The sequence below is a fragment of the Scardinius erythrophthalmus genome, assembly GCF_964197995.2.
Source record: "Scardinius erythrophthalmus genome assembly, chromosome: 2".
In the NCBI taxonomy this organism is placed as follows: domain Eukaryota; kingdom Metazoa; phylum Chordata; class Actinopteri; order Cypriniformes; family Leuciscidae; genus Scardinius; species Scardinius erythrophthalmus.
The window spans coordinates 39,197,069-39,211,162 of NC_138222.1; the positions used below are offsets into that span (position 1 = coordinate 39,197,069).

General features: G+C 40.3%; 1 protein-coding gene across 11 annotated transcripts in view; it reads right to left on the reverse strand.

Moving 5' to 3' along the window:
• chd9 (chromodomain helicase DNA binding protein 9) overlaps positions 1–14,094 on the reverse strand; it is a 79,472-nt gene that overhangs the window by 42,579 nt on the left and 22,799 nt on the right. For 7 of the 11 annotated variants that reach the window (XM_081358979.1, XM_081358982.1, XM_081358981.1 and 4 more), the window contains one exon: positions 5,738–6,144. In XM_081358979.1, coding sequence (XP_081215105.1) covers positions 5,738–6,144 — 407 coding nt within the window. Of the gene's footprint in view, positions 1–5,737; positions 6,145–7,830; positions 7,944–8,421; positions 9,104–9,307; positions 9,443–14,094 lie in introns of those variants that run through there. The other 4 variants (XM_081358976.1, XM_081358984.1, XM_081358983.1 and 1 more) reach the window with 4 other exon arrangements.

A 14,094-nucleotide genomic window follows, 5' to 3' on the forward strand; every position in this document is an offset into this window, starting at 1 on the left:
TAAAAGAAATTCAACATACCACTTTTACAAGCACAGCAGGAATGTGTGTTTCAACATTTTCACGCTAGATTTGTAATCTCAGCAATGGACCATAATAGAGCATGTGGCCTTCTTAAGAACAAAGCAGCATCTAGACTGAACCTTAGAGCTGGAAAAGCCAAACAATATGGTGGAACATAGTTTGCTGAGGCCTTCACATAATGCACATGACCTAGAAATCTCATGTCACGTTCTTCCATTCAGTCCTCCATTAATGCAGATCAGATGACATCATGATGTCATAAAGCTCTGCATATTCGGTTCAGACTTATGATCTATTCATACTCTCCAGAAGAGGCTGTCTGTGTGAGCACTGCTGTTACGTGTGAGGTACATTTTGTAAAGGAATCATTAACCACAACACAAAATGGGACAGTATATTTAACACATGCTTGTTCCTTTGCCATATTTGTGGGTTACAAACATTTTTCATGCAACCCTCAAATTAGGGCTTTTCAAACTGGGGTCCGGGGACCCCCTTAGGTGGCATCAAAGGGGTAGAAGGCGGTTTGATTAAGACAAAAAAACACTATTTATTGTGAAAATGAATGAATATTTTTCAGATAAAAATACAACCATTTATTGAGGCTTTGGTACAATTACAACATGAAAGCCAATATTTTCTATAAAAAAATAACAATAACATAACATTATTTTTTGCAGACAGTATGAATAAGTTTTGAAATATATGGACTCCTTTATATTTTTTAAAGTGGGTCCTTTGCATCATATTGGGAGTCTTTGGCATTAACAATTAAAAAATTCCTACCTTAGATTACTGATTTAATAGAAACTGGTTCTGGATCAGAATTCATCCCTACTGATCTCAGTTTTTTCATACTAGTGAACAAAAGTCTTAAAATATTATTTAAAAATGGCCCCTATATTAGTCTCGGAAGAACTGCTAGGGCAGAATTTCTCATTTCTCATACAGTTTGGGGTTATTAAAAGGGGTCCTTGGTTCAAAATAGTTTGCTAGAAGGTTCTGTTACTGGTAAGATATGGTTAAAACAAACACTCGCCATGCATGATCTGAGCTTCTAGGTCCAAATACTTCCTAACAGCTAAAGACAGAATCATCAGCATGACATTAAAAGAAAATATATCTGTAAACATCTAATGGAACGTTGGCACTTTTGTAAGGCTAAATTTTCTTGAACTTACAGAGTTAATATTTTACAGAGAATTTTGCTGAGCTTGCCATCTTTGCAGTGGTAGAATGTTGTACCCGCCAGAGACTATTGTTGGGTTTCCAGCTAAAGTTGTGCTCAAAAAAACCTGACAGGAAATTCTTGATATGCGCATTAACTCTCAACATTTGCATAAAAGTCTATGCGTTAGCCTGAAGTGGATTTTTTCTAGTTTTGCACAAGTGGAAGGGCACATTAAGGTGAAAGAAATGGCTGACATGCAAATGACGTGTTTTGGCGACTTAGGCATGTTTTCACACTTTCTCAAAACATGGCATAGGAGGAGTGAATTTTTTGAATTGCTTTTAGTCAAGAGATGGCCCCTCTCAAATATTGTTCACAAATCTGTCTAAATCTGTGTTAATGAGCACTTCTCCTTTGCTGAGATAATCCATCCACCTCACAGGTGTGGCATATCAAGATGCTGATTAGACAGCATGATTATTGGACAGGTGTAACTTAGGCTGGCCACAATAAAAGGCCACTCTAAAATGTGCAGTTTTACTGTATTGGGGGGGTCTGAAAACCAGTCAGTATCTGGTGTGACCACTAGTGTTGTAACGGTACCAAAATTTCAGTATTCGGTACCAATACCAGTGAAAATCCCCGGTTCTCGGTACCAATTTTGGTACCAAAGCTTAATTTAGATTAAATTTACATAATTATATTAAAGTGTATATCACAGTTAGATAGAAACTGTAGTATTAAAAACACTTTACAATAAGATTCCATTTGTTAGATAACATTAGATAAAATGACCTAACAATAAACAATAGTTATATACTGTCGCAATTATTCTCCTTTAGGGGTTCATTTAAAAATACATTTTTAAAATCAAAAGTTAACATTATTTCTGTTAACATTATTTAATGCACAATGAATGAAGTGAACAAACATGACCAATCAAGTGTTTGTATTAAATAACATTCACAAACATTAATTAATGTAAAAATATATTGTTCACTCAATGTGTTATGTTAGATAACACATTAAGTGATGTTAATGAATGGTATCTTATTGTAGCGTTACCAAACTATACAGGAGATAAAACGTGTTTTATGACTTGACTGTACTTTTATTTAATCCAAAACTGCATTCATATTTAATTTTAAAAGGGCTTTTTAAACCTGCTAGGAGTTATCCAGCCAAGAATAAGCCTAGAACTGCTTTTCTGATGGGCTGATATTAATGACGGCTTTTTATTTCTCATCTCCATAAATATATCTAGTAGTAAAGCTAATGCAAGGGCTAGAAATCAATTAATTCTTTGCTAATACTTCCTCGTCATCATGGAGAGCGCAGTTCGCACTGCTTTCTCCTTTCCACAAGCGCTTGTTCTCCCGTGGCGTCTGTTGTTGCTATGCATCCATAGGCGCGCATGGAAAAACGAGCGTGCCGCTTCTATTATGAGCGCGCTTGCCGCGCGCCATTTGAAATAACGTATCTGCACGCGCAAAAACATCAGCACCACATCAGCAGCACCGCCAGTCTTTTATGAAGCACTTTTATGAAGAGGACGCAACTGCACGCGCTTCGGGCATGCACGCGCATCAAGTACCAGGTTTGAGAAAACCTGGTACCGTGACGTTTAAAAAAATTTAGTACCGACTTGGTACTGAAGTACCGGGTCTTTTGACAACACTAGTGACCACCATTTGCCTCACGCAGTGCAACACATCTCCTTCGCATAGAGTTGATCAGGTTGTTGATTGTGGCCTGTGGAATGTTGGTCCACTCCTCTTCGATGGCTGTGTGAAGTTGCTGGATATTGGCAGGACCTGGAACACGCTGTCGTATACGCCGATCCAGAACATCCCAAATATGCTCAAACGGGTGACATGTCTGGTGAGTATGCTGGCCGTGCAAGAACTGGGATGTTTTCAGCTTCCAAGAATTGTGTACAGATCCTTGCAACATGGGGCCGTGCATTATCATGCTGGAACATGAGGTGATGGTCGTGGATGAATGTCACTACAATGGGCCTCAGGATCTTGTCACGGTATCTCTGTGCATTCAAAATGCCATCAATAAAATGCACCTGTGTTCGTTGTCCATAGCATACGCCTGCCCATACCATAACCCCACCGCCACCATGGGCCACTCGATCCACAACGTTGACATCAGCAAACCGCTCACCCACACGACGCCATACACGCTGTCTGCCATCTGCCCTGTACAGCGAAAACCAGGATTCATCCGTGAAGAGAACACCTCTCCAAAGTGCCAGATGCCATCGAATGTGAGTATTTGCCCATTCAAGTCGGTTACGACGGCAAACAGTCGTTGTTGAGAGCTTGATGAGGACGACGAGCATGCAGATGAGCTTCCCTGAGACGGTTTCTTTGGTTATGCAAACCGATTGTTGCAGCAGCTGTCCGGGTGGCTGGTCTCAGACAATCTTGGAGGTGAAGATGCTGGATGTGGAGGTCCTGGGCTGGTGTGGTTGCACGTGGTCTGCGGTTGTGAGGCTGGTTGGATGTACTTCCAAATTCTCTGAAACACCTTTGGAGACGGCTTATGGTAGAGAAATGAACATTTAATTCACGGGCAAAAGCTCTGGTGGACATTCCGGCAGTCAGCATGCCAATTACACACTCCCTCAAAACTTGCGCCATCTGTGGCATTGTTCTGTGTGATAAAACTGCACATTTTAGAGTGGCCTTTTATTGTGGCCAGCCTAAGGCACAACTTTGCAATAATCATGCTGTCTAATCAGCATCTTGATATGCCACACCTGTGAGGTGGATGGATTATCTCGGCAAAGGAGAAGTGCTCACTAACACAGATTTAGACAGATTTGTGAACAATATTTGAGAGAAATAGGCCTTTTGTGTACATAGAAAAAGACTTAGATCTTTGAGTTCAGCTCATGAAAAATGGGGGCAAAAACAAAACTGTTGTGTTTATAATTTTGTTCAGTGTAGAATATAAGTAAATTAGATTATTATTATTATTTTTTTAAATCTTAATTTGAATATAGTTGGATAGAATGAAATATTTGCTTTTTGGCCCTTCATAGTAAAACGTTCAGGCGTCTCTGCTTTAGTCAACAAATGCTCTTAAAACTGAGAAACATCAATGCCCTTTACTCTTAACTATATTCACAATTAGGGGTGTAACGGTTCACAAAATTCACAGTTCACAATACGACACAGTGGTGTCACGGTTCGGTATGTTTTCGATACAGCAAAAAGAAAGAAATGCCCGAGAAATTTCTTTAATTTTAATTTTGTATTTATTTATTAAAACTAACATCATAAAGTATGATCTTTTTTTTACTTTGATCAATGATGGAGCTATGACCCATCTTCTGGGGTGTCGTCTCAGCAGCATATAAAACAAAAACAGCTCCTTATATAAAAAATTTATGTAATAGTGTAGTAGTTATAAACAAATACAAAGAAAATAACAATTTTGCTTTTATATGGAACTCAGTTCTCAGTGTTTTTACTCAATTTTTATTTTTTTTTTCTTCAGAAAGATGAGTGTCCACTAAATGCTGTGGGGATAATCTGTAGCGTGTGTGTTTCTCCTTGTTTTCGTCTATTTCCGTTTATTGACACACTGGGGTGATGTTGGCGTTTGATCTACGGTTAATAGCGGAGACATTTGAATGCTTCTCACTAGATCTCGTAGCGATGTTATTAGTTCAGTGGCGAATTCAAATGCTCTCTTTATTCGATTTCTTAGCGCTGTGCCACTGGTCCAAACTCATAAACGGTCAGTAGGGCAGTTTTGTTCCGCTTTCATATCATTCGGTTTGTAATGTGTACCAAACCGAAAGCCTCGTACCGAACGGTTCAATACGAATACGTGTATCGTTACACCGCTATTCACAATATTGCACAGCCTCTCATGCCTTGCAAGGGTCGGCCAACCTTTTTGTCATGAAGTGCCATTTTTAAGTTTCCAAGTTAATCACTGTGCCACAACACCCCCTTCTCTTTCGGTCTTTTCATGATTGGATGGCTATCCGATCAGAGAAAACACGAGAAGTGACCAGGTAAGCATGAACAGAGTTTCCACATGCATCACAGTTATTTCGATGTGTGTGGAATGTTTAATAAGGACTCAGTATACTTGGTTGAATATCTCAGAAATTTGCAGCGATTAACCCTCCGCGTCCCAGTGTTGGCATGCGCACAATAAGTTGCTGACCCCTGCCTTAGTGCTTAATTAAACAGCTAACAGCATTTAATATGACATTCAATGCTCCTCACACTCTGATAAAGCGCTGCATCTTTAAGAGAGCTTGACTCTCATCTGTTTTAGACTTGGCACACAAAAACAACTTAAGAAAGACCACGTGTAAGCAGGAAAACCTCTTTAACTTGCAGTAATTAGCTGCATGGCTAACAACACGCAGGTGAAGTTACAGAGATGTTCTTGGATGAATTGAAGAAGTCATCACAAATCATGACGGACACATCTGTATGACATTTCCCCTCCCACTCCCAGACAAAGAAACAAATTAATGAAAATGTGGGAGGATGTCACAGTGGTCTTACCCAATTTTAGCCTTTTGTTTGGGCTTTGATGACGCCACAATCCGGGCCTTCTTGGAACTCTTATTCTTGCCTCTGGATTTGGAGGAACCTGCCCTGTGACTGCGGTGCTGCGACGACGAAGACGGAAAGCATTCGGGACTCATGACGCGTGGAATATTTTTCTCTCCCCTCTCTCGTGCTTTGGCGATGGCCTCCGAGATAATTCGATTGGCCTTCTGTTGTTTATCGTCCGAAAGAGATGACTCCATCTGCTGCTGCTGCTGTTGCTGCTGTTGCTGATGCTTCAGCACCCTCTTCTCAGACACGGATACGTACGAGGATGATGAAGAGGAAGAAGAGGAGCTGTTTTTCACTGGAGGGCTGAGTACCCGTGGCTGGCTGCTGGGACCATTAGTGTTCTTAGGAGGCTGTGAGAAAAGAGAGGGGAAAAAGATGTTACCATCCAACCATGATATTAATGTTCTCCATAAGACTAGCTTTGTCTAGAATTGTTGTGTAGGCAGGACTGTACAGGAAACCAATAGATAAGTTTCTATTTCAGTATTCTGTAATTCCATATGCTAAACCCATGATGAACAATAAACTATTTAAGATAACCATGATGCCATGTAGACTAGTCTTCCGGTCAATTTGAGAGCGCTATTCGACATGAAACAGGATGATGAGCTGAGTTCCATGAACAGCCATAACATTACTCCTCTAGTCATGACCTAGAAAACTTGGACTTGAGCGGATGTAAATACTTTAATAGGTTTCTTATTAAGGGGGACAAAGTCAGTACAGTGAAACAGCTACTCTGCACGTAAGATTAAAGGTTCTGTAAGTGATTTAAGATGTTTCGCTAACTTCCACCATTATGTTAACTTCAAGCACACAACCTCTCTCCAAAACCCAGACCTCCAAAGAGATGCCAGACAAAAATTATTCACAAGCAGGGTATTAAATTAACGACCTACCAACCAAATGCTAGTAGTTTTACAGACAGTGGTAGGTAATTTTGCAATTGAACGCTTGTTTGTTTATAATATAGGCTATGCTGTGAAGGCAAAGCTCTACAGGTTCCTTTTGATAATGTCTGATTTAAAAAATTGGGCTCAAAACAAAAAATATAATAACAGTGTCAATGAAAAGATAACTGAGATCTTAAAGTCGCAATGTAATGAAAGTAGAGATAAATCTTTTCTTTTTTTTTTCATATTGTGACGTACATCACAGCAGTGCAGCGGATTAACAAAAAAGAAAAAAAATGTTGGGCAGGGACTTGATTCTTTTCATCAGTTGTTGATTGAATGGAGGCAGGATCTGAATGCGGATAAGAAAGGGCTGGGGTTTAAGCAGGCTAAATGATTGGAGAAGTCCAGCATACGTCACAAGAGAAAAGTCTGTAGTTTCACTGGAAGATCCAGTTATGATGTTTTGATTAAAAATTATAGGCTCAAAAAAAAAAAAAGGAAAAAAGAAAATGAAATGTATGCATTTCATTCAAAGTAAGACTAATAACATGAATTTGGAAAATAGATAGGTGAATTTCCATTTCATGCTGATTTTAATTAAATTAAAAGAAACCAGGGATTGTGTTAGTCCAAAAAAACAAAAACAAAAATTTTTTTTTGCACATTTTATATAGGCCTATATATGTCATATATTTTGAACTGGGAATTTCACCAGCCTTTGTGCCTGGAAGGCAAAAAAATTAATTTCATACCTTGTTGACAGGCTAATAACATTTCTGATTGGGTAGTTTACTGATTGCTAAAACATGTCTCGCTCCCCTGATTCTTTTTTGCAGTTACAGTGTCTAGGGCTGTTACTATGACAGGTGTGATTTCTCACTACACCTTTTACAGTGAAGCCTGTCAGGTAGTAGAGGCACTTTATGTGCTTACAGCTCAAATACCGTTCAAGAGTTTGGGGTCTTTCTTTACCCAGCTCAATATAGGTTGAGAATTTAATAAGCACACTAGGCATTTCATGACCTCGCCAGCAGACTAAACATACAGTAAGAGGAGGTCCAAGATAAAAATCCTTGGAGATCCTTTCTCAATCTGATAGTAGCTGAAGCAATGCAGCATGGTAAGCCTGAGTCCACCCACACATACTGGATGACAACATGGGAAATCCTCCATCTTTGAACTGCTGCATCATCATTGTTCCTAAAGCCTGGGTTTCATAATATTCACTGCTCTCCAATCACGTGGCCAACCAGCTATAGAGGAAGATAAAGGAAAGATTTGGACAACTGCACAGGCAAACGCAGAACACCACGAGGGCTGCACACTCATGCACGTATTTATAACTTTATCACCAATTTAAGCATTTAAATATGATAGATATTATTTGTAAACATTCAGAATAGAGGTGTTAATAAGTCACAGTTCATCAGAACGGCATCACCCACTTATCAAAGGTCAAGAATTGAAACAGTCAACCTGAGAGACAGTTTTTTTCACACTATCCACCCTCACCCCATGAAATAAAAAGACAGACATGTATAATTCACCGCACGATCATATAACAGGCCGAGACATGCCAACTTTTATTATTCATGCCCATTTCGCTGACTCTCTAATTCCTTAAATTCTCACACTTTTTCTCACCAGGAAAGCAGATAAAGTGAGTTTGAACCCCATAAAGAAGGAGAACAAGATCTTATCTTTTACTTTATTAGGTTTTATTTTGCACACTTGCTCTTTATAAACAGGACACACGTCCAAAGCAATGTTCCAGTCATGCCAATAAAGCTTTGTTGACTCTCAAAAAAAGAGATACATAAAATGGGATCACCCGGCCTGCGCTTTCCTGATGGCTAAATAAAAGGGAATTATCTGGAAAGAGTGAAACAAAAGAAAGAGTGGGGGAGGGTTATAAACACTAACTCATTCGGTGGCTAAACATGAGCCGGAGAGCAGAGTGAGAGAGACTGAGCTCTCCTGAAATATTCACACTAATCCGTTCGAGGCATGAAGGGGTAAATCAACAGGAATGGAGACAAGGAGAAAAGCTATAGGGGAAAGGCGGGAGGGCGTATGTGAGAAAATGAGTAATAGAGAGAATATGACGTGAGCGAGCAAGAGAGAGAGAGCGAGTGAGGGGAAAATGCAGCAAGCCATGAGCACTGCAGCTATGTTACACATCTATAAATAACTGAAATTACAGGCTGCCAGCGCTGCAGCAATTTCAATCTCTCTCCTCTCTCCAGGTCATCAACGTCTCCGCTTATAATGAAACCATATTGAAACAGAAACGTGCATGCGGCGCTGCCACACAAAGCCTGATGCGCACACGTATGTGGCACATCCCACGGCCCTGAAAACGAAACAGGAAGAAGAGCAGACAAGGCACCAAAAGCTAGCTAACACAGCATTCCCTGTTAGCATGCAAGCTAGAAAATAAGAAATGGAGAGAAGCAGTTAGCACAAGATGGCGGCGATTGTGTAGCCTGCCGCATGAGCCTGTAGCTGTTCAGTTCCTGCTGGCCCCCTCCCCCACCTCCACCCTTCCCTCCCCCTCCTCCTCCACCCCATATACAAACACATGCTCGCTCTCTCACTCACTCACTCACTCACTCACCCGTCCTCTCGGTCTCTTCACCGTAGACATGTTTTTTTCTTTTCTTCTTTCCCCCCTCTTCCCTCTCTCCAATCGCCAACAAAAGCCTTGCCCTTTCGCCGTTTTTTTTCTCTCTCTCTCTCTTGCACACTCCCTCCTCCCTTCTCTCTCTCTCTCCCTCTCTCTCTCTCTCTCTCTCTCTCTCTCTCGCTCACTTTCCCTCTCTCCCTTCCTCCCCCAGCAGGTCCGTGGCTGAAGAAGCCCTGTTCACCTCCTCCTCCTCCCCTGGCCGGGCTGCATGGAGCCGCGCTTCACGGAAAACGAGGGAATGAGGAAGAGACTGATGAAGCAGCCACGCTGGTCCGGGATTCTCTCATTCTGCTGTGCTCAGCTGGGCTCTGTCTATTCTTTTCCCTCCCTCTCTTGCTCTCTCTTTCTCATCGATTCCCTCCAACTGTCCGTCCGAGAACAACTGCACTCGATCTCTCCCGGCCGTCGTTTTCTCGTCCACTCTCTTGCGTTCACACACACGCATAGACCGACAAGACTTCTCGTTCCTCTTTCTCCTTTCACATACCAGATGAAGGTAGGATTGCTAACACAAAAGGTTTTTTGTACTGGCTCAGTTGGACGCTCCGTAGCTTGTTTTCCTTATTTCCACTTGTTTTCTTTCCTTCCTTTTCCCTTGTTCCCCTCCCCTGTCTCAGGCTGGGGTGTGTGCGGTGAGCAGGAGACGCAGACGCAGCAGCGAGAAATGAAAGCACAAAGCAGCAAAACGCATCAGCATGAATATTAGAGATGTCGTTAAAATCCGGACTCGTTTTTCACTCTCTCTCTCCCTTGCTCGCTCACTCTCTCTCTCTCCCTCTTTAGCTCATTGTGAAACAGGAGGTCCAGCAGAGGGTGCTAGCTGTTATTACATTAACTTTCACAACTTAACCCTAAAAATACTGAATTTCTTTACTTGCTGAATCCAACCAGGCATACAAAAAATTAACAACAGCAAGTGTTCAAGAAAATTAATACACTACACATGCATTCAACAGATAATTTGTGACAAAACAGCTTTGTTTTGATCCAAACAAGTAAAATAAGTCACAATTATAATTTTAAATGCATCATAATCATGTCAGCACTACAATCATCAGATTCACACACACAGGCAGGTGGCATGAGTTCATGTGCTGCTGGATCGACTAACAGGAAGTGACAACAGATACTCAAAGGGAAATGAGGTCGTGTCCTCACTTTCCCAAAGTGTAATAGATTGGCCATGTGCAACTGTGCACATGCACTGCAAAAAACCCACTTGTGCCCACACATACACACACAGCAAAAATGAAAGCAAGTGTTTGCACTATGAAAAAATAGAGAGGAGTAAAATGAGTAAAATGTTTATGCCCCCACCCCAATCTGAAATCACACACAAAAGTGGGTCAGCTTAGCATAAGAATCTTACAGGGTAGCAGAGAGATTAGCTTTGGCAAGGCCTAGCCTTGGGACTGGAGTAAGATCAACTTTTACAAGGCTAAATAAAGTAAACGCAATACAAGAGACCTGAAAGTCATTTAATAACACTCCTTCTCACTAGGTGGCACATAGCTGCGGCATGTGCAGATTTCTCCTCTGGTAGTATAGCCTACTAGGTGCAATACTATGAAGCCCTAAAAGGGACATGATGGTGGAAAAAAAACATGAGATGGGAGGAAAAAGTCAATGCTTTTGCGTTCTCTCGCAAATGTTTTGCGCTAGCCCGATAAACTTTGTTTGTTTGAACAAAATGTTTCGAATTCAAAGTTTCTCTGCGGAACGCAAACCGCTAACGAGAGAACACAAAAGCACTGACAAATAATTTCTTCCATCTCATACTTTTTTCCTTCACTCATATTTTTCTTGTACCACCATGTGCGTTTAAGGGCTCCGTAAAATACAATGTTCTGTAACAGGCTTTGTGTGACAGAGAGAGATAACAAAACAGAGAGAGAGATAACAAGGCCTTGAAGTTTGGACTCATGGAAACAATTCAAACGAATGCTTCAATACACAGTTCATGCGATCATCTACTTACATGCAAAAAATAAAATGAAATTAATAAATAGAAATAATAATAAAATAAATAATATAATTAAATATGCTTGCAATTTGTGAAGAGGATGTGGTAATGTGAAAATGCTATTTCTACATTTCTAAAAGATTTATAGGATGTGTTTGGTACTTAATTTTATGTGCAACCTGTATTTGTACAGGCAGCCAAGAAAGAATAACTTAGAAGATGAAGAAAGCAAAGGAAAGAGTGTGCTTGTATGTACCGTAGGGAGGAAAAAGAGAGATATGCACATGTTCTGAAGGTCACATGGCACAAACCACCTCTACGCCATGGCAACCAAATGGTTAATATGTAAATAAGATGAAATAGCATCACCAAGATAAAGGGAGGAGTTCAGCTCCACAGAGAAAGAAAGAGAGGGAGAGAGAAAGAGAAAGAGTTACATAATAACCAAGTTAATGAAAGAATACAAGCTTGATTGTCTAGGTATTCTTTTTGTAACTGATCTAGTAAAAAATGTAACTTCTCCCTCTCTACAAATCAATGCTCTAACTGCAGTAATGAAAGTAATAATGACATTTTTTGAAACCTGGAAAACTGCAGCAGTGCATCAGTGATGACTTGGACCCATAAGCCCACAGTAAGTAGGGTCTGCATTAGCACTATTGTGGTACTGACCACACCAAACATACAGTAGTGGCCAAAAGTGATGTATGGAGGGTAAATTTGTTTTTAATGACCCTACAAGTTTGATTAAACCATCAAAATACGAGGAAAATGTTTTATATATTTTTTTAAATATGTTAGATTTGAGGAAAGAAGATATTTATCTGACAAAATTATTTGGCCAAATAGACAAACTACAACTACGGGTTATATTTTACTATGCAAAAATAAACAGGAAAAGCATACACTGACTACAACATAATCAGTTATTAATATTTATGTTTTTAATTTTAGTTATTAATAGTCATGCTGCCATGACTACCCTTCCAGGCTCACTATTGGCTAATTCAGAGGTTGAGGGCGGACATTTTTGGTTTGACATCATCATTGTAGTCCTTAGTTTGCAACATTTAAGGCCTGGGTATAGTTAATTTTCCCCATTCCGCTCCGTCTCATGCACAGTTGAGCATGTAGGCCTTTCAAATTATAGCCTACACCTTTGGCCGTGAGAGCGGAAAAAGACGAGTTTGGTGCGTGCGCACTATCTAGTGGACTTTGTCTAGCACTTTTCAAGCGCTCAAGTCACTTGAGCCGCACATGCGATGACACACGGACAGAGCATGGAATGCGGACGACCGAAGTATAGTTTGGGCTTTATGTGCCACCTCAGTTAAGTCAAAACTGAAGCCTATTCTTAAGAGCATTTTGAAGTTTTATACATATGGCCCCAGATATAAAAGTCATGTAAAGACTAAAATTTCATACTCTTATAAGGCAGGCCTAAATGGAATCAGTGCATGTAGAAGGCTGCATTTCATGTGTGTTTATTAAACAGGATGTATAATTAAATTACATCTATACCAATAAAAATGTAGTTATCTTAGCTGTCAGCTAAATTACTTCCGACATTCTTAAAAAAAAAAAAAAACAGTTTTAACCAAACTAATTTTTTTTAACCATCATAGAGTGAAAGTTTATCATTTTGTCTTGCCAATTTACACATTCATATGATTTTAAACCCCAAAAAAGAGGCGAAAATCGGGACTGGCGCGCTGTTATCTGTGCATACTGCCGCACGCAAAGAGAGAGAAAGAGGCAAGTTTCACACAGCGCTGGAACACCAAATTGATTCCTCTTTCACATTTACTTGCGCTTGAACAGACACATACACACAGAATTATGTTAACATACCTGTCTCAGCAAGTATTCTCTTGGTTATGTCATAAGTCAGTGTTTCTCAAACTCGGTCCTGGAGGGCCACTGTCCTGCACAGTTTAGCTCCAACCCTGATCAAACACACCTGAGAAAGCTAATCAATGTCTTCAGGATCACTAGAAACTCACAGCTAGGTGTGTTTGATCAGGGTTGGAGCTAAACTGTGCAGGACAGTGGCCCTCCAGGACCGAGTTTGAGAAACCCTGTCATAAGTGAACAGTTGAGAAAGTTAATCCTTGCTGAACAAAGTAATAAATATCTTAAAATATCTTACTGACCCCAAACTCACAGAGTACATTGAACTTGAACACTAAACATTGAACGGACCTTCAAAGCTCCAAAGCCTAACCATGAAAATATCATAGACTTGAGTGGAGTGGGTCCTTTTAGATTAGGCCAATAAGCAACCACCCAGAACACCCTCAAACCCAGATGGCAACATCCTACAAATACTCAGAACACCTTAGCATCTACATAGCAACACACTGACAACCACCCACAAAACACCCGCATCATGGAGGTAAGTAACATTTGCACAGACAAGAATAATGTAAAAATCTATGTTTAAGTCAGTTCCTTTTCCTGCTGTTAATGAACTCCATCTTAAGTTTAACAAAAGCACTTTTATAAAAACCTTACTTAGATATCACATTTTCACACACTTATGCTTTATTAAAGTTCTCTCACTTTGATCTGAGCTTTTATAACAGTCTAACACTGTAATGATATCCCTGCCCATAACCTAAAATCTGTGTCCTGCTTAGGTGAAAATGAATTACACTGTCAGGACCAGAGAGAGAGTTTAGAGTCCATAATTAGGACTAGACCTGCAGACTAATGTGGAGTACAGCGGATAGAGCTGGAGGGAAGGAGGGAAAGA